The sequence below is a fragment of the Cupressus sempervirens genome, chromosome 10 (genome assembly GCF_028749045.1).
Source record: "Cupressus sempervirens isolate cs-2001-9-10 chromosome 10, ASM2874904v1, whole genome shotgun sequence".
NCBI classification, from domain to species: Eukaryota; Viridiplantae; Streptophyta; class Pinopsida; order Cupressales; family Cupressaceae; genus Cupressus; species Cupressus sempervirens.
This window is the reverse complement of record NC_143127.1, coordinates 413509732-413534977: the sequence shown is the minus strand read 5'-3', so window position 1 is coordinate 413534977 and position 25246 is coordinate 413509732. Positions and strand designations below refer to the sequence as shown.

Sequence of the window (25246 nt, the reverse complement as noted above, 5' to 3'; positions counted from 1 at the left end):
AAATTACAAATTTTGGACTTAGGCGGATTTTGAAAATTTGATTTAATTGAACAAGCTTGAACATTTTCAAAATGAATTTTAGATTTAGTCGTTTGGAAAATCTTGAAATTTTTTCGGTGAAAAGAATTTTTGATAGTGAAATTGAATTTAGAGTTTGAATTTCGATTGCCAGGAAAAGGATTTATGTTTATAAAAATTGAAATTGTATTGCAAAATTGAAATTGGATTAAATTGTAAAATCTCATTAATTTGGTTGAAATTTTGCTTAGAGGATTTTAGAAGTGTTAAAGGAAATTGGTAATTTGGAATTGAAAATTGATTTTTGGCTTGCTAGATTTGATTAATGATATTTTAATTGCCAAAATGTTGTTAAATGAAAGTTTTGACATCTCCTAGACTTACCTTATTTTTATTGTGCAATTCTGGGCCAAATTGGCAATTAGAAGGGTCAATTTCGCTATGGGGCTTAGTTATTTTCATGTTTTATTTAAAATTGGGCCATTGTGGGGGGTTTATCTTAAGTTTTTGTTTCCCTCCAGGCAGGTCAACCCACTCTGGAGGTCAACAGGAGGATATAAGAAGGGGCTTCTCTCCTCTTATTTCCTCATTCCATTTCCACTCCTCTTGCTTGGTGTTGAGCAATTTCTTGTAGCTGAGTGAATTTCTCCTTTGGCAGCGATTTTGGCTGGAGGATTTCCATTTTTGGGCAGCGAAGTTCTTCCTAGAGGCTGGGTGATTTCTGCCCCAAGGCAAATTTGTGGGTGAAGCTCTGATTTTCAGCAAGATTGGACAATTTTGGAGGTCTGATTTTCCTCCTAGGGCAGTGCATTTTTCCTTCAGCTGGGGTGATTTTGTTTGGTGGAGGCGAATTTAGATGGACAAAATTCTGATTTGGAGTAGACTTTTCTGCCCTAGGGCAACGATTTTCCTCCCAGTTGGGCGATTTTGGCAGTGAGGTCAAAATTTGGTAAAAGGAGTAGATTTTTGCAAGTAATCCATTTGCTAAGGCATTACATTTTGGAGGACTGAAATTTCTGAGATCAGATCTGAATTTGAAGGGGCCCGATTGTTGGTAGAAGACAGATTTAAGGTAAGATTTTTGTTCATCTTTAGAAGTGAATATTGGTTTTAAAGGCGGATTTTATTCCTTGTTCTTGCTTGGTTCGTTTCTCTTATCTTCTTCTTGCACTTTTCATTCACCACTTCATCATCTCCATTGATAGGCTGAAGTTGGGAGATATAAGTGCAGATTTCATGATAGGACATTTTGAGAGGCAGAAATAAGTTAGACCACCCTAGGATTGAAGTTGGGAGATATAAGTGTAGTCTATCCTAAGGTAACGAAGAGTCAGAAATAAGTGGCAGTCCCACCCCTAGGCTGGGGAGGCAATTATAAGTGTAGAGATAGGATTTGGAGAGGCAGAAATAAGTTAGATTCCATCGATAGAAAGAAGTTGGGAGATTTATAAGTGTAGTCCATATCATTTAGAGCGAAGAGGCAGAAATAAGTGTTTAGGATGGTGGATGTTAGTACAAGCAAGAACCCAAAGGGAACGAATACCAAAAAAGACAAGGAAGACATGATGCCTAAGACCACCTTCTTCTTGAAGTGAGGCGAATAGGTGATACCAATATTGGCACGGTGAACCTGGTATAGTTGAAGGATAGATTGAAGGAAGGAGAATCTCTAATGGTGAAGAAGATCTACAAGAGCAGAATTGTACATGCGGCGGCTTTTCATCCTACCTTGCCTTGTCGGGAATTGGTAATGGAATGTGCATCTTGGTTTGATATTGTGACCAAGTCCATCGTTTTTGATGAAGGGACGAGAGTGTTAGCTAACATCAACGGACAAGTGGTTTAAGAAGTATTCAATATTCCCTAGCATAAAGGCATGACAATGGTAATGATGGATCAAACAACCAAGTTCTTTCAGGATAATTGGGATGCCTACTTCGTTCATCTAAAGCAGAATTGGCTACATGAAGGCAAGAAGGGAGTTGCCAAGTCATCAAAGCTCACCAAGTTAGATTTCAAATCAGAGTATGGCGACCTTATTGTGCTTCTCAACCGAATCATGGGCATGGCTCAAAGTATGCAATTTGAGAACTGGATGTACTATTTTATGATGAAATTGAAAATGGAAAGAGAAAGTTTGATTGGACTAGAATTATGAGTGAAAATTTAGAGTTTCAACTAAGGACAATATAAATTCAAAAGCAATTCTACATGGGGTCCTACCTTTTCTATCCAATTGCGAGACTATATGAACATCTTGGACTTAGGGCCTTAGGAGTGATTGGCAATGGGTCGGGGTAATGTTTGGTGCATGAGTGCAATCCATAGCTTCATTTGCACAACACCAAAGATTATAAGATGTTTTATGACACCTTTTCCATGAAGACAGTAAGAATATTACAAGGGACACCTACTAGGAGGTTCTCATTGGAAGTGGAATCAAAGGTTAAGAAGTATGGAAGTTGGTTCATCCAATTTCTACAATTCACATATATTAGAGTGGCAACAAGTACAGTTTGTCCCAAGAGACTTCCAAGGTACCCACCTCGCAAAATAGTTTTGATGGAGTTGGCCAGGCAACTTGAGCATTATGACAAGATGATGAAACTTAAAGGTGAGATAGGGATTACCTTCTCATTTGGAATAGGCAATGATACTTGCCCTAATCCTGTCGCTTTTGTAGTTGTGGAGGAGTTAGAACGGTATCATCTAGGATGGTATAGAGCAAGACAAGGATTCAATCTTAATGGTCTTATCGAGGCATCTCACGAAAACACATTCAAACATATTCCTATTACAGAAGATTTTTGGGCCAATGCATAGGATGACTTTCTTGTGAGGAAGCTAGCTTTCTTAAGGTTGTTAGTGCGCATGATGAGGGCAATCAAATGGAGAGGCCTTGATATTCCCGATTAGCTGGAAGTTGATGAAAATGTGCTAAGAGAAGATTATGATACAATGGATGGAACAAAATCAGGGCCAATGGATTGGGGTGATCATTAGGATCCTTCCTTAGAGGCAGTTACAAGGACAATTGATCTACATACTGAGTCATGGTACAATGAGAAGTTAAGGCAATTACAAAGTCGGAAGGTATGCCTTATGAGAAGATGAAACTGGAGGAAGAGGGTCTAGCGGAGTCAGTCGGACAGAAAGGTAGGGGTAGTAGCCAGCAACAAAGAACAGTTAAGAGCAAGAAGAGAAATTTGGAAGTTGAGAAAAGTAAAGAACATTAGGAGCCTCTAACAAAGAGATAGAATGCAACATCGTCAAGGGAGAGCTTGTTTGAGGCTAGGAGCCAAGAGGTTAATACAAGTGGGCAAAGGGTCACGATAGAGGTGAGCTTTGATTTCAAATCAAGTGGTTATAGTGACAGTACCAAATACTCTCCTCTCTCGGAAAATTGACATGGAGATGATATGACAGTCACTAGTGAAGAAGAGGATAGGCCAATTGATATTGAGGAAGTAAGCCAAGTGCCTAAGGCTGTTGGTGATGCTTTGCTAGTTGAACCGAATCCAGGTTTGGAGAGATGCACTGCACCACTATGGTTAAGGCAAATGCTTATGCCAAAAGGCGAGGTGGTGATTGTCCGAATAGTTGGAGATATTGAAGGGTTCGTGGAAAAGGAAGATATTGAGAAACATAAACAAATTACAGAAATGGTGGCAAAGGTAATTAGGAGCGATGATGAGGGTCACTGAAAAGTTCAGATTGCTATACCAAAGGTTAGCAAGGCAGTGAATGAGATTGTAGCCTAGGAGTATGAGATAGTAGAGCATGACTTGGGAAGAATCACAGATGACATGGAGTGTGAGGAGATCCAGGTGGGCATGGTTTCAATTAGAGAAAGGTTGAGGAAGGCAAATGAGAGGATTGTAAAGTTGCAGGCCGAAAACAAGTATTGGAAAGATTGCCAGCCTATCCAACAGTTGCATCAGGTAGCCCTTTCGCAAGACAGTGGGAGCAAGATAGAAGAGATATTGGCTCAGTTGCACGAAATCAAAGATTGGATCAGTATATAATTCAAGATGGGCGAAATTTCTTGCCTTCCTTTATCTTGACATTTAGGTCATTGGTGGCTATTAGAAACAAATTTAGAACATTTGAAGGGGAGTGGAAGGATTTCATTCTAGTTAAGGACGTAGCCATTCTTAGGCTAAAGGTAGTTATTGGGCTATTAGAGAGATATTTGGAGAGAACCAAGTTGGTGGATGAAGGAGGGAGTGTGGTGGAGTCTTGGTATGTTGCCTTGACCATCAGATTGAGGATACTTGAAGAGATATGAAATGGGGTTGCACAACATAGCCTAGGCGTTGTCACTTCCATTTCAACCACAATGAGCGATGTTGGGGTTGCACTTGATTTTGAAGATATCAAAGAGAATGTCAATGAGACAGAGTTTAGATCAAGATTATATGAGTTGGGGAAGGTTGCCATCAGGAAGAAGCATTTGGGCACCCTTGCCTCCCTCAATGCCTTTATTGGATATGAGAAAGAATATGAGAAGGATCATGAGGAGACATTGCAAGCAACGAGCAACATGATGAATTCAATTGAGCTCAAGATGAAGCACACGCCTTGCCCTCCCAGGAAGGAAATCAACGGCAGGCTAGCCAAGTTCATTGCCTTGGCTAAGAAGATGAAAGAAAAGGGTAGAATTATATTAGAGGATCATCTGATGTAAGCCCAAGTGACAAATTCTTCTTTTTTCTTGGGTAGGAAAGGTGTCTGATTCTGATTGGCTAACATTAGGGTACCTTCTCATTGGTTGCCACTTTTCCCTTTTTTCATTGGTCTATTGCTGAGGTGGCATCTTCTCATTGGCTGATGGGGTGGCAACCCTAGTTAGAGTTTCTGGGATTTGATCTGGATCGTTGATTTTGCCTCTTAATCTCTACCATTGGTTGTATTTTTGGCCCCTATATAAGGCCATTTGCCCTCATTTGTAAAGGGTTGAAGAAAATTGTTGCTTATATAATACCAAAATTGCTTCTCTTATCATTGTTGTGTCTTGCATTGTGATTAAAGAACACTTGGTGTTATTGCATGGTTTCTACTTCCAATGGTTAAAGTTAAATTCCATTGAAGTTGTTAAAGTAGATTTTATTTCAAGAAAGTTGTTAAGCAAGAGTAAGAATAGATGGATAGTTGCATGGTGATATTAGTGGATGTTTGATAGGGATCCATAAACTAGGCCACTAGCATCCTAGCGGCTTGTTAGGAAGCCTTGCGTGGTAATTTAGTCTTTTTTCCCTTGAATCGTTGCATCATGGAGGTAGCGCCGCTGGCAAGTTTTCATCAGATTTGATCCCCGTCCATCTGCTAATCTTTCCATTTATAGGAGTAGAAGTAAAGCTACAAGTAGTTTAGTAGTTGGAGTTTTGAAGAGCAAAGTTGGAAGTGAGATGAATTAGAAAAGTAAATTGAGGAAGTCAAGTCAACATATGTTGCAAAGCTAGATTTCATCACCATCACAGCAAAAGTTTGACATCCTTGAAAGAACAACATAAGCCCGCCTACGTGATTAACCAACAAATCACATTAATATAACTGAGTTAGTATCCACAAAGTGTAAGGAACCTTGGAGTTTTCTCATGTTCTTCATGAGTATTTACTTTTCAAGAGAGGGTTGAGTGTTTGGTATTCTATATCAAGTATTCAATTGCTATATGTTATGTAGTGGTATAAAACTGACATCAACACAGTCTCAAGGAGTGGTTGGAGGCCTAGCTAGTTCATCCCCAACCCTCTTGTTTTGCATCCCTCTAGGCTATATTGCCTTCCACCGCATTCTGGGAAACTTGGAAGGAGTGGAACAGACGAGTTTTTCAGGACAAATCTAAAGTTCTACCTAGATACCTACTAAGATTGGAGAAAGTTAATCAAAGCATAATTCCCTTCAATCACAAGGATGCCTCTATCCAAAAATGGTGGCCCATGGTTAAATATAGGCCCGTTCATGGGCCTTTGAGAGTTGATTCTTTGTCTAAGCATGAATGTGTGGAGTGGTCCCCGCTAGACCTTGATTGGACTAAAATCAACTTTGATGGGGCTTCCAAAGGAAACTTAGGTCCCTTAGGTGTGGGTGTGGTAGCCAGATTTGAGGGTGGAAGCATTCTGGCTTTTAGTGCAAGAAAGATGACTGATGACACGAACAACCAAGTTGAGTGCCTCGTTGCAGTTGACACAGTCATGTTGGGAATCAAGCTCGACATTCAGAAACTACACCTTGAGGGAGACTCTTAGATTGTGGTAAATGACATAGCAAAAGGGAAATTTGGGCGCATAGTATCTAGACAAGTGCATCAAACAAATCAGAACCTTGCTAAATGAAGTTGACGAATTCAAAAACTCTCATGAACTAAGAGAAGCTAATGCTTTAGCAGATAAACTTTTTTAATGTCGAGGTGGCAAGCTCTCTTCAAGATAATTTTGAATTTACGAAGGTATTCATTGATATCCCACCACATGAGTTGTACATGTGATTGATTGATGATTTTCGGGAGTAATATTAGATAGTGGAGTTCATACTTGATGACATGTGTGTTTAGGCTTAGTACATAGGGCAATAATGACCAATTGAGGGTGGTCTTCCTTGATGTTTTGGTGTAGGGACTGTCCTCTTCTTGAAATCGAGGCAAAATGATAGGCTGGCATAGCCTAAAAGGCAAAGGGCATGTACGAAGTTTTGTGTGAAAAGTCAAATCATGATGTATTGAGCTTTGGGGATCAATCTTTTTGGACGTTTCCATGAGTTTATAAAACCCTTATGCTTCCCGTTTTCTTTCAATGATCCCTTTGTCATAGTGAAATTGTGGATGAAGTATATAGTGAAATCAATGTAGGCAAACTTTTCTTTGAAAACAATAGGCCAAATCCCAACCTTTGAAGGAGCCATCATAGTAAGAAGATTGGGCAATGTTTTCACAATGGATGATGACATTTTTTGGGAGGTGATTAAGCTCATTTTCGGGGAGGAGTATTAGGACCACGAGTGGAGGCCTTGATCGAATTTAGAGATCTCCTCCTTGTTTATAGCAATACTGTTGATGGTGGCAGGGTCCAAAATGGAGGTTTGCCAAGTGTTAAGGGACTGTTTGGCCCTCAAATGAGAGGTGGGTATTGAAGACATTGTGCTACAGATAGAGCTTGGGGTGGATCTGTACATGGGCCCCCATCCTTAGCGTTTGATTGGAGGTGGGTTGGGTGAACTCCAGCCACTCGTGGTATGATCTTCTATAGCGCCACCAAGTGCACTTGCTGGTGGCACGTATGGGTTGGTGGAAGCTCAATTTTTTCCTTCACTCTCATGCGTAAGCCCATGCCTTTGGAGTAGCATCGAGAACCAAGAAGAGGAAGGCAACCACAGTTAAGTCAAATGCTCCAATTGATGTTTGTGGTTGCCCTCTGGTACGTTGTCAAATTCCAACCAAGCAGAGCCGTAGGGCGAGTAAGACTCGAGTTGGTCCAGTTGTGGAGGAGAATGCAACCATGTATGGGGTTGATGTTTCTTTATTGGCGGACAGGGTTGGGACTTCAGGCAGTTTAGTTGCATGGAGCAACTTGCGTAGCGGGATGCCCAAACCCTCTCACAATGGAGCTATTCCTAATTTCTCTCGTGAAGAAGCAACTAAGTTGTTTAAGTGAATTTTTGTTGTGGGTGGTTTTAGTGTTAGTTTTTGTTTACTTACAGTTATGCTAATCATGTTTTGGCTTGCATGACAAGTGATCTAATTGAACTACTTAGATTCAGTATAGTAATCTAGGTGGTGTTTAGGTGGTTCGGGGGTGTAACTTCATGCTTGATCTTGCCTTCATGGCAATTTTCAATTGTAAAGCATTTTTTGATATCAATATAATATAGTTTATTATCGATAAAAAATAATATTGATGTCTGTTTACAAAATAGTAAATACAATAAAAAATGTGTATTTTGCATCCACCCAAAGCATATGAGTCATTATTCAATTCAATTTCATTTGAATTGTTAAAATTTGAACCAAAAAGTTATGAGCTAAAAAATTAAGAGAACAAAAATAATTATCTTGGAAAAAAACCCTCCTCATTGAGGGAAACAACCCAACCCACCAAATTGTGCACTTTATTTCAAAAGAACAAATTACAATGCTCTGATATTTTTTAATCTTTCACACAATTTGATCAAAAGAAGCTTAGGTTAGTTATATAATAACTTCAACAAAGATTTACTACATAACCTTACAGTACAAGCAATGATGATTGTTGCTTATTATGATGCTAAGCAAGTTGAACATTATGAACAATATTTGTAAAAACAAGATACAGTAATTGACACACAAAGCAACCAATACGTTTGAGGAAGTCTGCACTCAAAATTGAGATCTACTCAATTATAAACACGGCTTCAATATAGTACCACAACATTTGAATAGAGAATCATAATATTTGTATTCTTGTTTTGCTTTCATGTGTAACAAAACGATGTATGTATTCAATCTCTATAATTTCTTTGTATGCCAATAGAGCTTTCGAAGGTAAACAAAGGAGAATGGGTACAATTGAAGTTGAACCGATGCATCCACGACAATCTTGAGAACCAACCATAATAACGAGGAGACTTCAAAACTTATGCAAAAAAAAAAATGACACCAAAATGATTCATAATAATAATATATTTGGCTAGAATAAGGGCATCAAAATGGCATGTAACAACAATAAATTTCTCGCAAAGTAGAAGACACTAAAAACAACACATTCCAAGTATGTGATTGTGTATATGAATAAACATAACACGATAACATCCAATAGCTTTGAAGTAGCTAGCGAACAATGAACATAGATTTGACATAACGGAATTTTATAATTTTATAATTTCATATGAAGCTACAAATTTAACATGAACAACAACCAAACACAGTGCCATTCCCACTACCTCTGTCACACGTGTTTTTTTCCTTGTCATCTAAAGTGACCCTAGCAATCTTAAAAAAATTAAAACCATACTTTGTAGAGATTCAAGGGCAGGGATGACAAGAAACGTTTCTGGTATGGGGGTTCTTTAGGGCCAATTTTTAGGGGTTGGGAGGGGACAACTATAAAAAAATAGGGGAGAGAGAGAGAGAGAGAGAGAGAGAGAGAATGCATATCATAACATTCATAAAGCATTCATCATAGACATTTTAGAAGCTTAATACATAGCATCTAACTTGAGTTGAGATTTCACATGAGAATCAATGAGCAAGTTAACAAAATTCAAATGCTTTCATTGTCAATATATGACATTGTTGGCAATATGGCTAAGTAGGATGAGTAAGGGTTGTCATTTATGTAGAGTAACGTGAATCGCCGTGATTCGGGCAATTCGGCAGTCCGACTAAGGCCGAGCACTTCATGGTGAGTCGATGAATCGGCTTGCTGATTTTTGGGTCAGAAATCGCTAAAATCGTGATTCACTAAAAATTGCTTGAAATCGGCCCAAAAAATCGGCAAATATTTCATTATAGATATTTCATTACTTGACAAATATTTCCCAATTCTGGACAATCTCATCGATGAATTTGCATCGAATACTTAGTATGGATGCACGATTGAATCTTGTTTGATATCATGTTTGAATTCATGAGGGAATTGAGTTAAAATGACAAGCATAGTTTCCCATTAGATTTATGTAATATTATGAAGGCACTAGATTTAGCTAAAGAAGCTATGTTGATTCATAAAGAATATCATAATGCAATTTCCTTTCAACATAAATCAATCTTGCATTTTCTTATGGTACCATTGACGCATATTCATCCACGGGAGCTTCATTTTTCTCAGAAAACCCTAATTTTTAACTTAAAATTGCAACATCAGGAACCCTGATATTAAGAGATTGTGAATATGGGAAATCGCAAGGGTAAGATTGGAGGATGCCGGAAATTGCGAAATGGTAAGTAAAAATGGTGAGTAATGTTTATATATATATATAAAATTTTATTCTTTATCATTTTATTTATTTATTCTTTAGGAGATTAAAAATGATGAAAAACATTCTTGTTCCTCATTTATACTTTCATATATGTTTTAAAATGTAAAAGAAATTTGATCTTTATTAAATTTTTTAAAATCGAATATATTAACAAATAAGAGATTAATATTAACTTGGAGATATTTATATAATCTTTCACAATGTTATGAAAATTTATAAATATTGACAACATTTATAATTCTATAATCTATATATCTATGTCATGACTCATTATGATCCTATGATTTTTATTTACTTAAGCTACAATTTACATTTTACGAATGTGATGGATTTATCAATTAGATTTCTTGTTTATGTATGTTAACTTGTATTTGATGATGTTATAGTGTTTTTTAATTATATTCAGTAAAGGATGCATGAAACAAGTTTTAAATTGTTAAAATCTTTAAATTTCAAGGGTTTTTTCACTTTGCCGATTCATAGGCGATTCATGATTCAAGTAAGCCTTGCCAATTCCAATCCGATCCCGATTTTTGGTTCTTTGCATTTATGGCAACAAATAATTCTGCAATGGAAGGGAAAATGTACAGTTGAAGATTCTATGGTTAGAAATAGAAAATTGTCCAAGTGTTAGACAATTTTAATAATAGGGTGAAGATAGTTTTAATAACAATGCGGAAATATAATAAGTCAACGAACTATAGTTGGGGAGGTTGGGAAGGTCATTTAGGATCACCAAGTCTAAGGACTCGCACAATCAAACCAAGTGGCAGCCATACCTCAAAATCTTCCAAGGACCTTTGGTAACTAAAGTGGGCCAAATCCGACATAGATGTACACATCGGACTTGACGCTTGGTCATGGAGTAGAATTTGCAGTCCCTAGTTCGTGTGTTGAAATCACCAACAATAAGAACATGCCCCAAATCAAAGAACCTAGTAATGTTATCAAATAAGTTTTTGTGAATGGTCCCCCTTAGGCCTATTGTGCATAGCATATAGGAAGGATGTCGGTGGAAAGTAACAAACTGTGATGAAAAGATCTCTGAGGTGAGAAGCCACCTAGCATACACAAACAAACATAAATCTAGCAAAGCTGGCTGACTGCGAAAGTTGCTTTTTTGAAATCAATTGCTGACAAGGCAAGCTACCTTGCCAAGACTTCTGCCACCCCCAGAGCTTTGAACCTCCTCCTTGTAGACCTACAACCAATGAAATCCAATAACACCACAAAGTGGCCGAGTAGGGCTCTTATGGGTCTTAGTGACAAGAAGACTCACAGAGCCAATTGCGTTTGAAGAAAATCTGACATAGACGAAAAGGTTGCATATTCATTCTAATTGACATGCAAGGAACCAACACTATGTCCTTTCATGCTCAGCCACCCCTTTGATTGTCATTTAGTAGCTGTAGTTGCTGGCTTGCCCACCACACCAAGGGGGAAGCTGTCACAAATCACTGCTCCAAGGTTCCTTTTTACGATCCTCTTGCCATCTCGGCATGCTGCTACAAGAGCTTGAGCACGTTTCATTTCAACTAGTTGTGATTTTGCAAGGTCCTCATCAGTATATATCTTTGATGGTAAAGAGTTTGCTATGTGCCTTGAGTATGCAAAATCTATCCGAGGAACTGTGAAATGATATCCAACCCATGCCTTATTGAGAGAAATATCAGGAAGCCCAAGTTGATTAGAAAGGAATGCTTATGCAACGTCTAGTGGGTTGGTTGTAATAGGCGAGAGGTCATAAATCTTCAAGTTGAGCTCTCTAGCTCTTCTAGCTCTCTCAGCTCTCCCAATAACATAGGGTTGTTTCGTTAGGAGAGAGGAGTGGACTTCCCGCTATATAGATATATTGGGAAAGACTGGCCAATCTTCCCATCCCCATCAGCAGATTGAAGATACTCCGGTGCTTTTGTCTCCCAATCGAGAGTGGAACCATAGCTGCGACCCATTCACAGTCAATTCATGACCTTCCCATTGAGTTTGGAGTGGAAAAAAGCCTCCACCCCAACGAGAGGAGCTGTTCTCCCACCCCCATTACAAATTGTTGCCCATGACTTTAGCTGAGACTCTGTTTCAGTTTTCAAAGAGGTATGTTTGCTGTCCAATTCCTGCAGGTTCTCCTTATTGTGTTTAATCTTTGACACTTGTTCAAAGTGTGGATCTTGTAATTATTTGTAACTAGTAATTTCAAAAATGGCAGAAGTAATTGTAGTAGAGGTTTTGGAGATCTGATTTCGATTCAGGTCTAGTTGTTTCAGTTCAGCATACTCCTTTCTCCATATGACCTAGTCAATTGATAATGTAGTGAATTTCTTTGAGAGGGAGATCATTGTGTTTCTTATAGTCTTGTTCTCTGATTTGAGGCTATAGATGTGATCGACCAGTTTAGGAATGGGAGCAACAACATTCTTAATGCGTGCTAGGTTTGCAGTATGGTCGAAGTCAACCCCCTATTGCTGGAGACAAGCTCCATGATGGTGCAACAACAGATGGATGTGTTGTAGGTAGCAGTATATAAATTGTTGAGAAAGCCCAATGCCAAAGAATAACTACCTACAATAAACAAGTAGTAGCAGTAATATTTGTATCATGTAGCAGTGTAAACTGTTGTTTTGAACGTCCGATGCTAAAGAGAATGGCTTCCTGCAGTAAACAACCAGTAGTAATAATATTTGTATCAGTGTTATTAGTCACACGCTGCTAGTACTAGTGACTATAAAACCAGTAAAATGGTGTTTATAGCCATGATTCTTAGTTTCAATAATATCTGTCATGTGCTGGTAGGCTTTGGATGAATTGTCCATCACAGTAGTAGCATTAATTGTGTCAATATGAATCGAAATAAGCTTATAGAATCCATAAGAGAGTGTTCGCTAGAATCTGCAACAGTAGAGGCAGCCTTAAAGAAGAGAGAATAAGATGAAGACTTGCCGCGAGCAGGAACCAACAGGAACAAGCAAAGCAACCCAACCAAGCAACGAAGACTGAACCCATGCAAAGGGCAAGCAATAGGAAAACTCTGGAAGGAGTTAAGGAGAAACAAAGACAACGAACACCCAATGCGAGTGCAACAAGCAATTCAGGAGGAGAAAAACCCAGTCAACGTAGGACGAAGCACTAGGAAGCCTAACAGAGGAAAGGAGCAAAGGGTGCCACCACCGCCTGGAGCACAACGGGAAACTACAAGGACCAGAGATGTCAACAAACAACAAACCAAATCACACCAAACATGATGCGCTGGTGCAAAGAAGGAAAGCCAGGAAAAAGAATAGAAACATGAGCACAAAAGCCAGGAACTGATGGATGCTAAGCACTAGGAACCCACGCGAACACAATGCTATGTGTAGGAGTACAAGGGTCAAAGAATAGCATAGTTGCCACGACTGCCATGGTTGCACGTAGTGGTGCAGGTAGCCACGAGTAGTTGCAGGGAGTCTCATCGTGCAGGGTAACATAATATATTGGTCATATGGTAAAACGCTTGAAGGATGGATAAGTCAAATGGAAGATGAAGCTTTAAATTTCATGTTTAAAGCAAATGATATTTACAATGAGGTTGATCTCCAAGAATAGGAAATAGCTAAGGAGCTGAAAAATGTCAAAGAACAATTGTTAACCTGGTGGGACATATCAAGAGAACTTCAAGAAATGTCAAAGCGAGATCCAAATATTCTGATTGCTGAAAAGGTTTTTACCAATCCAAAGGAGAACCACTCAAAAGATGGTGAAAAAGCATAAACTATAAGTTGATGAATATCAATCAGAATTTGTCTAAATGTGAAAGGTTGTTAATAACTTGTGAGCAGATAAAAATGCATATAAAGATGAAGATATTGGATGAACTCACAGCAGTTATTGCAGGTGTATTAGTGACAAAGAATTTTCAGCAAACTGATAGCTAAGTTCTCTCGAGTAAGTTTAATGACAGGACCAATGCAGAAATAGCAAAACAGGTTTCTGATACAAATGTGATGAAGAGACTGAGTGTTATTGTAGTAACTTTGGATGCTTGTTACATATTGGGCTACCATTAGGAACTGTTGGAGGTACAAGATAATCAGGTCACCCCAAAGCTGAAAATGGATGTGTTCATTCTCAATTACAAATCTATGGTAGAGATTCTCAATTCATATAGGATTTTCAAAACAATGTCTTCAGGTTCACAAGGATAAACAATCAATCAAATGATTCTTTAGGAGAATTTGAGGGCGATGTTGCAACATGATTTCTGATATTTTCATTCTACATTTCTTTAGTTGCAGCTAGATTGGAAAATGTTTTCTTCCCTTGTTTTGTTTGTAAATAGTGACTTTTTCGCTTTTGGTCAAAGTTAAGTAGTTTGACTCGTATTGCATAAAATTTGTAAGGTTAATAACCTTGTTGAATTTGCACAAGAATAAGTTAGTTACTAACCTAGAAAAGGAAAGTAGTTACAAGGAAGCCAGGCTATTTAAAGGAGTTTGGAGATATTAGTAGGGACTTATGGCTCTATGCGTTTTTGGGACAACAAGAAACTTTGAGTTGCATAACTCTATCAAATGAATACAAGACATTTGGGAAGTGCTCGATCATTGTCAAGCGTTTATTATGTATTGTTGTTTGCTTATCATATGATAGCACAATACTATTTTGTCATCTTATCCCCATTTTCATAAAGGCAAGGGCCGAATATGAGTGAATTTTTATTAGAGTACATTCTTCTTAAGGTGTCTTGAAAGCATGTATATTGCATATAAATCAGATTTTTTTCTTGAAGTGCTCTTATTTGTACTCTTTGACCTTCAAGGGCAAAACAAATAAAGTTGTGATTGCTTGGTGAGATTTTGATAGCATTTGTATATATGCTATTGAGGATTCTGAAGATTTTCGAAGTATCTTTCTTTCTCAAGTAAGGTTTATTGCTTGGTGAGATTTTGATAGCATTTGTATATATGTTATTGAGGATTCTGAAGATTTTCGAAGTTTCTTTCTTTCTCAAGTAAGGTTTATTTAGAAAGAAAAATTTGATCATACAAGGGAGCTGCCCCTCTTTAACGTAGAGGAATATCACGCTCGAATTGTTTGGAGCATGTAGTCAATTTTCTGTTGGGCAAGTCATTGTAAATTTTTTAGTGACAAATCTGTTTACCAATGCACATAAATCGTGTGCATTGTCTTTATTGTGTGATCACATCTCTTCCTTACATTAGTTTTAATTTCTTTCAATTATCAATTTGAAGTTTCATAAAGTTCATTAGAGGTTCAAATTTGTTGACAATCATAATTTTTTTATCTTCTACCATTTCACCATCCCCTGCCTCTGCTCAATTGAACAATTGTGTTCTACAGGTTAGTCTCTGTCTAGTCAGACTAATGCTGAATCATTCCTTTTATTTTCTAGTAAAGTGCTCTTTGTATCTTATTCTTGTGGAAAATATTATACTTATATACTAGCTACCATGGAACCTTGGGGGTAGAGCATTATTTCTTGTAAGTTCATCTCATTGTTCCACAAGGTTCATATTACTAGGCCAAGATGAACATAAGGACTGATTTCAATTTAGTTAAAAAACAATACAAAATATATCATTTCAAATTTTAACATGGGTAGACAAAGAATAGTACAATGCAGGTTTTTAAAAGTTCAGAGTTACAATTACTGTAATAAATGTATGGACACAAATACACCAGATATTTGTATTCTGTTATCATTTATATCAAGGAGGGATTACTTGATTCAGGTAGAGATTTGAGAGAACCTGGGTCATAGTGGTCCTATCGAGTATATACCTTTCACAATCAGTAGAATGTTTGGAAGAATTTGCGACAAAAAGACAACAATTAGACAGGGAGAATTTTAGAATATTATAATGTTTCTTTAATAGTCATCGTTGTTATTCTTTAGTTTATTAGGTAGTTTCTATTTCCGTCTTTGGTTCACTATTGTTTTTTTTAGAAACATTGTCTTCGTAAATCTATATAAGGAGCTTTCATCTCCTTTGTTTAAAACAACTACATCAACATCTGTTAATGTTATAATTCTGTCAGATAAATTATATTTTATATATATGAGATATATAATATATGACAATGTTATATATGGAATAATTAACTTATATTAAGAGTGATACATATATATATATATATATATATATATATATATATATATATATATATATATATATATATATATATATATATATATATATATATATATATATTTCATTATAATATATTGAGAGTATATTATCGTGTTATAACTATAACTAATGTAAGTTAATATATTAAAGAGACATGTCTCTTCAAGAGGCATGCCTCTTTATATCATATATATATTCATTAGAATAGTAACTTGGAAAACACATAAATATCCACAAGTGTTATTACAAGTTACAGATCCTATTTCACTAACATGGTATTAGAGCCAAGTTTGAACTCTTGGGATAAGAGACTTCAAGAGTGGGAAGACCAACATTCATGCAAAGATCATTATATATGAGGTTCAGGGAATAATCAAAACAAATGATTGTAACACCAGATTGAGCGTCTGCAGTTTTGGTGCTTGAAACACAACTTTCATGACCACGATGGGCCTGTTCAAGGAGTAAATTTTAACAAATCTAAGTCATTATTCGTGTCTGGAGGTGATGATCACAAGGTAAAGCTGTGGGACTACAAGCTGCAGCAATGCCTTCTTACATTCCTAGGGCACAGTTGAGAAGTTTGCATAGTTAATGGATTGCTAGTGCAAGTGAGGATTGGATGATAAGGATTTGGAATTGAGAATTGAAAGTTTGCACATCTGTCCTTCGTGTTTACGATGGACATTGTGTGGTGTTTGCCTTTTTTGACCCTAAGGAGGACCTACTTGTTTTCACATATGAGAGTCAAGCTATTCGTGTATGGGATTTGACTCCTGAAACTAAAAGAATTATTTGTGCCACTCTCTCCAAACAGATCAACTCCAACTACGAAATAGGAGCTAGTGATGGTTCCATTAAATATACTATTTAGGGACATTATTCTGGTTTACGCTGGGTCTCATTTCACCCAACCTTACCATTTATTATCTCTGCTATCTCTGCTGAAAACAATGTCCATGTCAAACTATGGTGGATGCATGATGAAAAGGTTGTGGAAGTAGACAATTCGAGAGGACATAGCAATGATGTATCTTGTGCATTGTTCCATGCACACAAGGACATTATAGTTTCACCTTCTATAGACAAAAGTGTCTGAGTGTGGGATTTGTCAAAGCATACATGTCTCCAAACTTATTGTAGAGAAAATGATGGGTTCTAGAGTCTTTCTGTGCATCTAGTAGCAAATCTTGTGGCAGTGGGGCATGACAGTGGGATGATTGTCTTCAAATTAGGGAGTGAGAGGCCTGCCTAGGTTGTCTTTGGGGGCTCCCTACTTTATATCAAGGCTCGTTTTTTGCGTACTTATGATTTTGCAACTCAAAAAGACATTCCAGTAATGCAAATCTGTGAGCTTGGTTCAAGTGGCCCAAATTAATCAAGCGCCAAGATATTTGTCATACTGTCATACAGAGAATGTTATTTTTTAATATGCTCAGATGGTTCTTATGAACTTCATGTTGTGCCCAGGGATAGGGATAGTCTCGGTATAAGTGATCCAGAGAGAGGAACAACAGATTCTGCTGTGTTTGTTGCAAGGAATAGATTTGTTGTTCTTGACAAGACCAATGATCAGGTTATTATAAAGAGCTTAAATAATGAGGAGACTATAGTTGTTAAGCGTGGGGCTTGGGATAAAAATGACATTTTTATTTACTCAACTTTGAACAACATAAAAATATTGCCTGTCGAATGGAGATTGCGGTATGATCACAACACTTGATGTTCCACCATATATAACGAATGTTTTTGGAAGTTTTCTTTATTGCCTTGATAGAGATGGTAATAACCGAGTTATAGAGATAGATACTCTTGAGTCTGTGTTCAAGGGAGCATTGATGAAGAAGAAATATGATGAGGTGATGAGCATGATTAGGAATTCTAACTTCTCATGTGGACTGGCCATTCCTGCTTATTTGCAGCAGAAGGGATTTCCAGATGCGGCTCTCCACTTTGGTAGAGATGAGAGAACTCAATTCAACTTGGCTGTGGAGAGTGGGAACATTGAAATAGTTGTTGCTTTTGCAAAAGAGATTGATGATAAGGAACACTGGAATAAACTAGCACTCCAAGCCCTTCGATAGGGTAATCTTGGTATGGTAGAGTATGCATATCAAAAGACACAGAAGTTTGAAAGACTCTCATTTTTGTATCTCATTACACTGGTGATTTACACAACTTGAAAAAGATTATGGGGATTGCCAAAATAAGAAATGATGTAATGGGAGAATTACACAATTCATTATATTTGGGTGACATTAAAGAGCGCATCAGAATTTTGCAAGAATCTGGTCAGCTACAACTTGCTTATGTCATTGCATCTTTTCATGGGCTTTCGCATCCAAACCATACATATGGAAATGATAATATCTTTGTGTTTTGGCTATTCATCACAAGCATCACGAGCCTATTTTCAAAGTGAGGGAAATTAAAGATGGAGGTGTAAAGTCAATATATACAATAACTCACTCAAGTTATAACTTTTTAATCTACAACTCCTATTGTGGAAATATAAAGACTCTTCCATCAACCTTGAAAAAATTATCATGTACCAACAATGTATTGCATGAACAGTATCGTGATTTGAGTATGGAGACACTACTAGTCCGGTTTATTATTATTGCTCCATAAATTGTTGCAACCATTATAACAGTGTTCATCTTATTTCGAGGATTTAAAGCGTCTACTAAATATAAGGCTTGGGTTGTAACAATATGATTTGGATCTCCACATGGATTATCAGATTTTGGGAGATTTATGACTATTGCATGATCCATGAAAATTATTACTTCAATTTGCTTGTAAGGAGGTCAGACCTCATTGGAGTAGCTTAAGTGTGGCATATTTAAAGTGAGACAAAATTGGTTGATGATAAAAAAGTGGGAATTTTACATTGTCGGGGAGAAATAATAAACAATAAACAATATTTCATTCCCACTTGAATCATCCTTAGTGAGGGGCTGATTCAAAAGAGGATCTAAGAAGACATTTTCAGATATGGACCTTCATGTATCAAGGATGTGTAGATATGTATTTATTATCCTTTAGTATTACATGTATCTACTCATTGTAGTCTCTCTCTTATTCTGTATTTCTATAATTACTATAAAGAGCTATTTGCCTTGATCTTTTCCTTTGTCTCTGAGGATGTTCTTGCAGGAAAAGAAGATTGGCACATTAGGTATGCTACCAAATATTGTGCAAACTCAATCTTATGATAGTAGCTCCAAAGAAGTTGTGATCTAGGATTCACAAATCATCTGATGATTAGGTTGGATAATGTGAGTTTCTTGAAGCAAATATCCTTGATAAGTGAAATTATGAGAGGGAGTCTGATAGTTCATTAGAGACAACCTTGGAAAAAAAGAGGGAGCAGAAAATAAAAATGCTTAAATCAAACTTTTGATGATATTGGTTCAGAAGGAGTAGACCTTATTGATGGATTCAACACTAGCCAGAAACTATATGAGCTAAAAGACTATGGTTCATGGGATAAAGTCTCATGCATGTAGGCTGAACGTTTTATGCTATCAGGATACCCATTGAACTAGGGAAGCATAACATGACTTGCTACCAAGAGATCAGAATGATGATAACAGATTTAGAGGAAGTCTAATACTTCATCAGAGAGAACCTTGTGCTAAGAGGTCAAAAAAGTTGATATCAAACTAAGAGGGAGAAACCTTATTCTCCGATATGCTTATGGTGAATGTTGTGACAACACCATATGATAGTATTCATGGAGACTTCATGTGAACTTTTGATGTCATACATGCATGAGCTTGTCCCTTGTGTACATCATGAAGAAGTGACGACTTCCAAATGATTATCACTTGTATTAGGAGAAGTTGTTGTAAAGTGACGTCCTTACAATAACTTGTAGCATGATTCATTTTTGCGAAATTGTTTCATGTAAAGGCTTTATCTTATAAATCAACAACGAGGCAGTTGATATCATTAATTTGATTATCTACAAGTTGCTTGTATAGATATATTTTTCGGTACATGGTGTATATCTTGCCTTGATATTCTGATAGGCCATTACCACATTGAGTACTTGGTGGATATCGGATATCATTTAGTTGATGTTCTGATAGGCCATTACTCAGAGTATTTGGTGAATGTCATTTGATTGATATTCTGATAGGCCAATGCTCATGTTACCAAATATAATATCAAATAGTAATTGGTGAATATCATATGTTGATATTCTGATAGACCAATACTTACATGATATCATATTGTAGAAATCTTCTGATCAAAGATTTCCTATATGTATTATTTTTGAAATATTACCTATGGTGTAATATCTGTGTTTTATCCTTCTTCATTAAGAGGGAGTGTTAATGTTATAATTCTGTTGGATAAATTATATTTTATATATATGAGATATATAATATATGACAATGTTATATATGGAATAATTAACTTATATCAAGAGTGATATATATATATATATATATATATATATATATATATATATATTTCATTATAATATATTGAGAGTATATTATTGTATTATAACTATAACTAATGTAAGTTAATATATTAAAGAGACATGTCTCTTCAAGAGGCATGCCTCTTTATATCATATATATATTCATTGGAACAGTAACTTGGAAAACACATAAATATGCACAAGTGTTATTACAAGTTACAGATCCTATTTCATTAACAACATCGATTCACCGTAACAGTAATGCATACTATGGCTGAACTTGGTATTTGAAATCAAATAAGTAATACACGATATAAAGATCTTCCCTAATCGGTATGGGACATTATAATGCTTAACCCATTTGATGCTCCTAATGATCACTCAAAAGAGGGAGATTGTGTGAATTGTAGTATTAAAAGACAAGTACAAATTACTCAGGGCCATCATAGATTTAATTTTTTTCATGCAAGAATTCTTTTTTGCATGACAAGTTCTTAAGTGCTAAGGAATAATAATCAACTTGAAGCTTGCAGAATAGAAAAATATAAGAGAATTGTATCTTGAATGAGTATTTCCACTACCACTAGGGTTTGCGCCCCTCTTACACCCTTTATAATCCTAGAGGTAGGTGCTTTACAAGCGTTGTAAATCTAATTGTCAAAGAGAGTGTGTGAGTTTTGTATTACTTTTAATGTAAGATAAACACAAAACCTGTCAAAGGTGCATCCCAAAAGGGGGAAGAATTGAAAGTTCATTTTCTAATTTCCACAACATTTCAGGGATGGGCTTAGGGGGGCATCAATGGTGCATTTTCCGGATGTTTCATAAAGGGCCAAAAATAGGGGACAAAAGTATACTATATATATATGTGAATTTTTAAAATTATATTAAGATATTATAGATAGAGAGGGGAAGAGAGGGAGGGAGAGAGATATGTCGATAATTGGTAACAAGACAATATGCAAATAAATCAAGAGTTACAAGATTAGTATAACAACATAAATGATAACAACAGTATAAATCAGTATAACAATAGTCTCAAACATCAAAACCGTTGTCTACCAATACCTATGTTGCATGTGTACTTGTACTTGTACCCTTGGGACACGTATTGGGTATTTGCCCACGTACCCAAGTACCGGGTACTCAGTGGGTAGTCAGGGGAGAGCATCATAGCTAAGGATTTTGATTAAGATTTTTGACTTTTGTTTCAAATTTTTGTTTGCATATCAGCTGGCTGTTTATCAAGCTTAATTCAATATGTAATCAGTTTGAAACTTTGATAACAATACTTAATAACAATAAACTTTGTCACTGTTCAAGTTAGAAGTTTATCATTTGTAATAGGTCATTGTATGATTTGTGATCTTGTTTATATTTAAACTTTAAAGTTGCCTTCTCTGTTATGCATCTAAACATTAAGCATATATTATTATTACAAGCATATTGCAAATCTGAAATCGAAAACAATACATTACGTCCGTAAACTTTCTTTGGAAACTCATTGTCATGATTCATATTTTCATATTTTCTATAGAACATCTTATTATATTAAAAAAATTGATGTACCCAAGTACCCATGTTCAGCCATACCCATACTTGAAGTACCCAAGTACCCCTGTCACAGTACAACCTTGAGATTCAATATAAATATCCAAATCAAAATGTCACAAACATTTATCTGGAAGTTTCAAAAATCAAAATATAATAGGCTACAGGCCGGGGCCCTATGAAACTAAGCTTCATTCTAACTATCAGTACCCAAAGACTCAGAATCATCTGAGTTACTATCTCTCTCTGGTAGAAGTGGATCATCCAATGGTAGCCTGACCAGGCCTGGTTGCACCTCCTCATCTTCAGGATTAAAATCCCATTGTGCTATTGGTGTCTGTTGATACTTTGTAGTCTATTGATCCTGAAGTCTCAAAACACTACGAACTGTTGCAAGCTTTTAATATATTAGATATTTTACACTAAATATTAGATTTATAGTTTTAATATTCATTATTTAATATATAAAATTTGATATATATATTTTATTTAAATTACTAATTTCAAACATATTTGATCACAAATTTTGTGGCTGAATTTTTTCTAATGCCGAACTTCATTTGAATTTTATCATTTGTGAACACGAATCCAAACTTTGTGGGCCCCCGACATTTCCGCTTTGGCAAAAAGAATTTTATTTTATTTTTTTAGTTTTTTAATGTCAAAAATCATCCCAGTTTGTAGGGGACACTTTTTCTGTTTTTGGGACGGATATGGGATGTTTTGGGTGTCCTCTAGGCATTTCAGGGATGGATAGCCGTCCCATAATGTCAAGGGCCATTTCCTGCAGTTTTTTGAAATCGGGCAGGGTCAGGGGACATTTCCTTTTCCTCCCACTTCCCACAAAACATTTCGGGGACAGGGATGAGTCTCCCGGGGACAAGAAACAAGTGCCCATGTGACATAGCATATTTTCCTTGGCTGAAGACTAAATGGGAACCCTGGATAACTTGTTACGCTGTTTCATGATTTCTTAATTGATTTCTTAAGATCCTTGGTTCATCCCTTAAGAATTTCTTTTTTAAAACCATTTAGCAACTCATACAACAAGAAGAGATGCAAAAAGTAAAATCAGGAGAGGGGGAGGGGTGTAGGAAGGGGAACTTACACCTATAAATTATCTTCATTTGCAGAGGTGTATTCTAAGAAGAACTTCTACTACTAGAGGGATTATAAGACAGGCAACTATAAATGAATGTGTGATTAATATTAGAACTGCAAAGAATTGTTTAGAAGGAAAGGGCCACTTCTAATGGAGGGTAAATGAGAGGATATATGGGAAGAAGAGAATGGCATCTTAACATTATTTATGGAAGTGTAAGATGTTAATACATTTGTGTGAATATAACAATTCACTATTCAGAAGACAAAAATATCAAGAGTTGCTTATGGGGTTGATAAAGAAACATGGAATTCCCAGCTATGAAGAGTCTTTTTTCCATTATATCTGCTTTTATTTTCTTAATATTTCCTGTGAAATGGTTTTGGTGAACCTTTTCATATTTTGTTTATCAGATTACTGGATTTGCAATATTTTTTGTACTTAGTCGCATTTGGAGCATTCAAATTTGGCCTTTTTTGTAATTTTTTAGAATGGGTTATGTTTCATTTTTCTCTAGGCCATTTAAGCTAGCATGAAGGTTATTAAATGCTGATGATTATATCCTTCATTGATATGATAATGGGTTCATGGATTTTGGGTTTAAATAATCTTAGTTATGTCTACGCAATGCATTTCAACTTTATTACTATAGATTAATGCCTTCAGTTTTCTACTTTAAAGTCAATTGGACACAATTAACTTTGCTTTTCTAATCAAACATAAAATACGCTCTTTAGTTTTCTTATGGCAATGATGCCACAAAGACCTTTGCAGGAAATAATTCAAGATTTGGACAAAAGGAACATTCTAGAAAGAGACTGGGGTTTGGAGAGGAAACAAACATACTGGTTGATTTAGTAAGTATTCTTTTTGGTTTATGTTTCTCATTGTGCCTTTATTTGTTTTCTTTTAGGTTATTCTTCTGTCTTTATTCATCCTTAGAGGCCACATCTGTTTCCAACTGATCTTGATGCTGATAACATATAATTTTTTGCTTGTTCAATAGACTAATTACAAAAGTACTGATATTCAACAGATATAAAGGTTTGAATTCTCATGCCATCATTCACAGATTAATCATAACATTGCTTGAATTTGTTTGGTAGGTTCTCCATCATAAAAGATATTTTGAAGTTGCAGATCAAACACTAGACTTTAGAACTAGGTTGTATACCTTACGATTCATTTCTTGCGAATTCTGCTTCATTGCTATATAAGAAATTAAGTTTGTAAGCATTTGATTTATCAGTATGTTTTGCATTATGGGGTGATTAAATGGATTTTTGTTATTTTGATATTTGAAAATATGAAGCCAGATAATTTGTGATCACCAATATTGGTTTCAAAGACACTTTCAAGCTATTTGAATGAACACTAAATGGACTTTTCTCGGGATGGGGTTGATAATTCGGCCTTGGTATAACACTCAACTTCTAAAGCAATAGTGCTTTTGTAATGTTGAAGGTTTTATCCTGCAAGTCCTAAGAGTTATTTCCCTATTTTGCTACAATCCTAAACCCTATGTTATGGTCTTGTGCTAATTCTTCTAATTTGCCGTTCACTTGTTTGGCCGGTTAATTCCTGTTAAGTTGCCCTTAGAAGCCCTTTTAATCATTCGATATCCAACCCTTTGATCCCTTTACTCCCTAGTGCTTACGGCTTGACAGATGCATTTTAAATGGCCCAAGTCATCTTTATTTGGCCCCTGTAGGTGTTCCCCATCTTGATTTATATTGCATAGTGTAACTGGTTTTACAATTTCACAAGGCCATCTTCAAAGCATATCCTTTTCTTGGGAAACCACAATGTGCCTTGTTGTTAGCCTATTTGGCCAACGTGGTGGGCCCCTTTTTCCCAGTTTGTTATTGAACCAAATTTATCTATAGCAAGATTGCCCTAGTCAGCGTCCTTGGAAGTTGTTTGTGTAGTGGTGCCATGTGTTACTTGGGGCCCACCTTGTCCTCTATGGCTGCTAACATTTGAATCATAGGTTAAGTAGTGGGGCTGTGTCTCAGAGTTGCAAAACTGCGGCTATTGGCTGAAAGACTGACATGTCCATGTTG

At 36.4% G+C, this 25246-nt stretch overlaps 1 protein-coding gene and 1 pseudogene across 3 annotated transcripts in view; both read left to right on the top strand.

Moving 5' to 3' along the window:
• Positions 1-25246, top strand: part of LOC149534457 (pentatricopeptide repeat-containing protein At4g18975, chloroplastic-like) — an 86269-nt gene that overhangs the window by 5782 nt on the left and 55241 nt on the right. For 2 of the 3 annotated variants that reach the window (XM_089805315.1, XM_089805314.1), the window contains exon 3: positions 23948-24040. In XM_089805315.1, the coding sequence (XP_089661441.1) occupies positions 23948-24040 (93 nt within the window). The remainder of the gene's footprint in view (positions 1-23947; positions 24041-25246) is intronic. The other variant, XM_089805316.1, reaches the window with a different exon arrangement.
• Positions 12024-18514, top strand: LOC149534458 (coatomer subunit alpha-2 pseudogene; annotated as a pseudogene).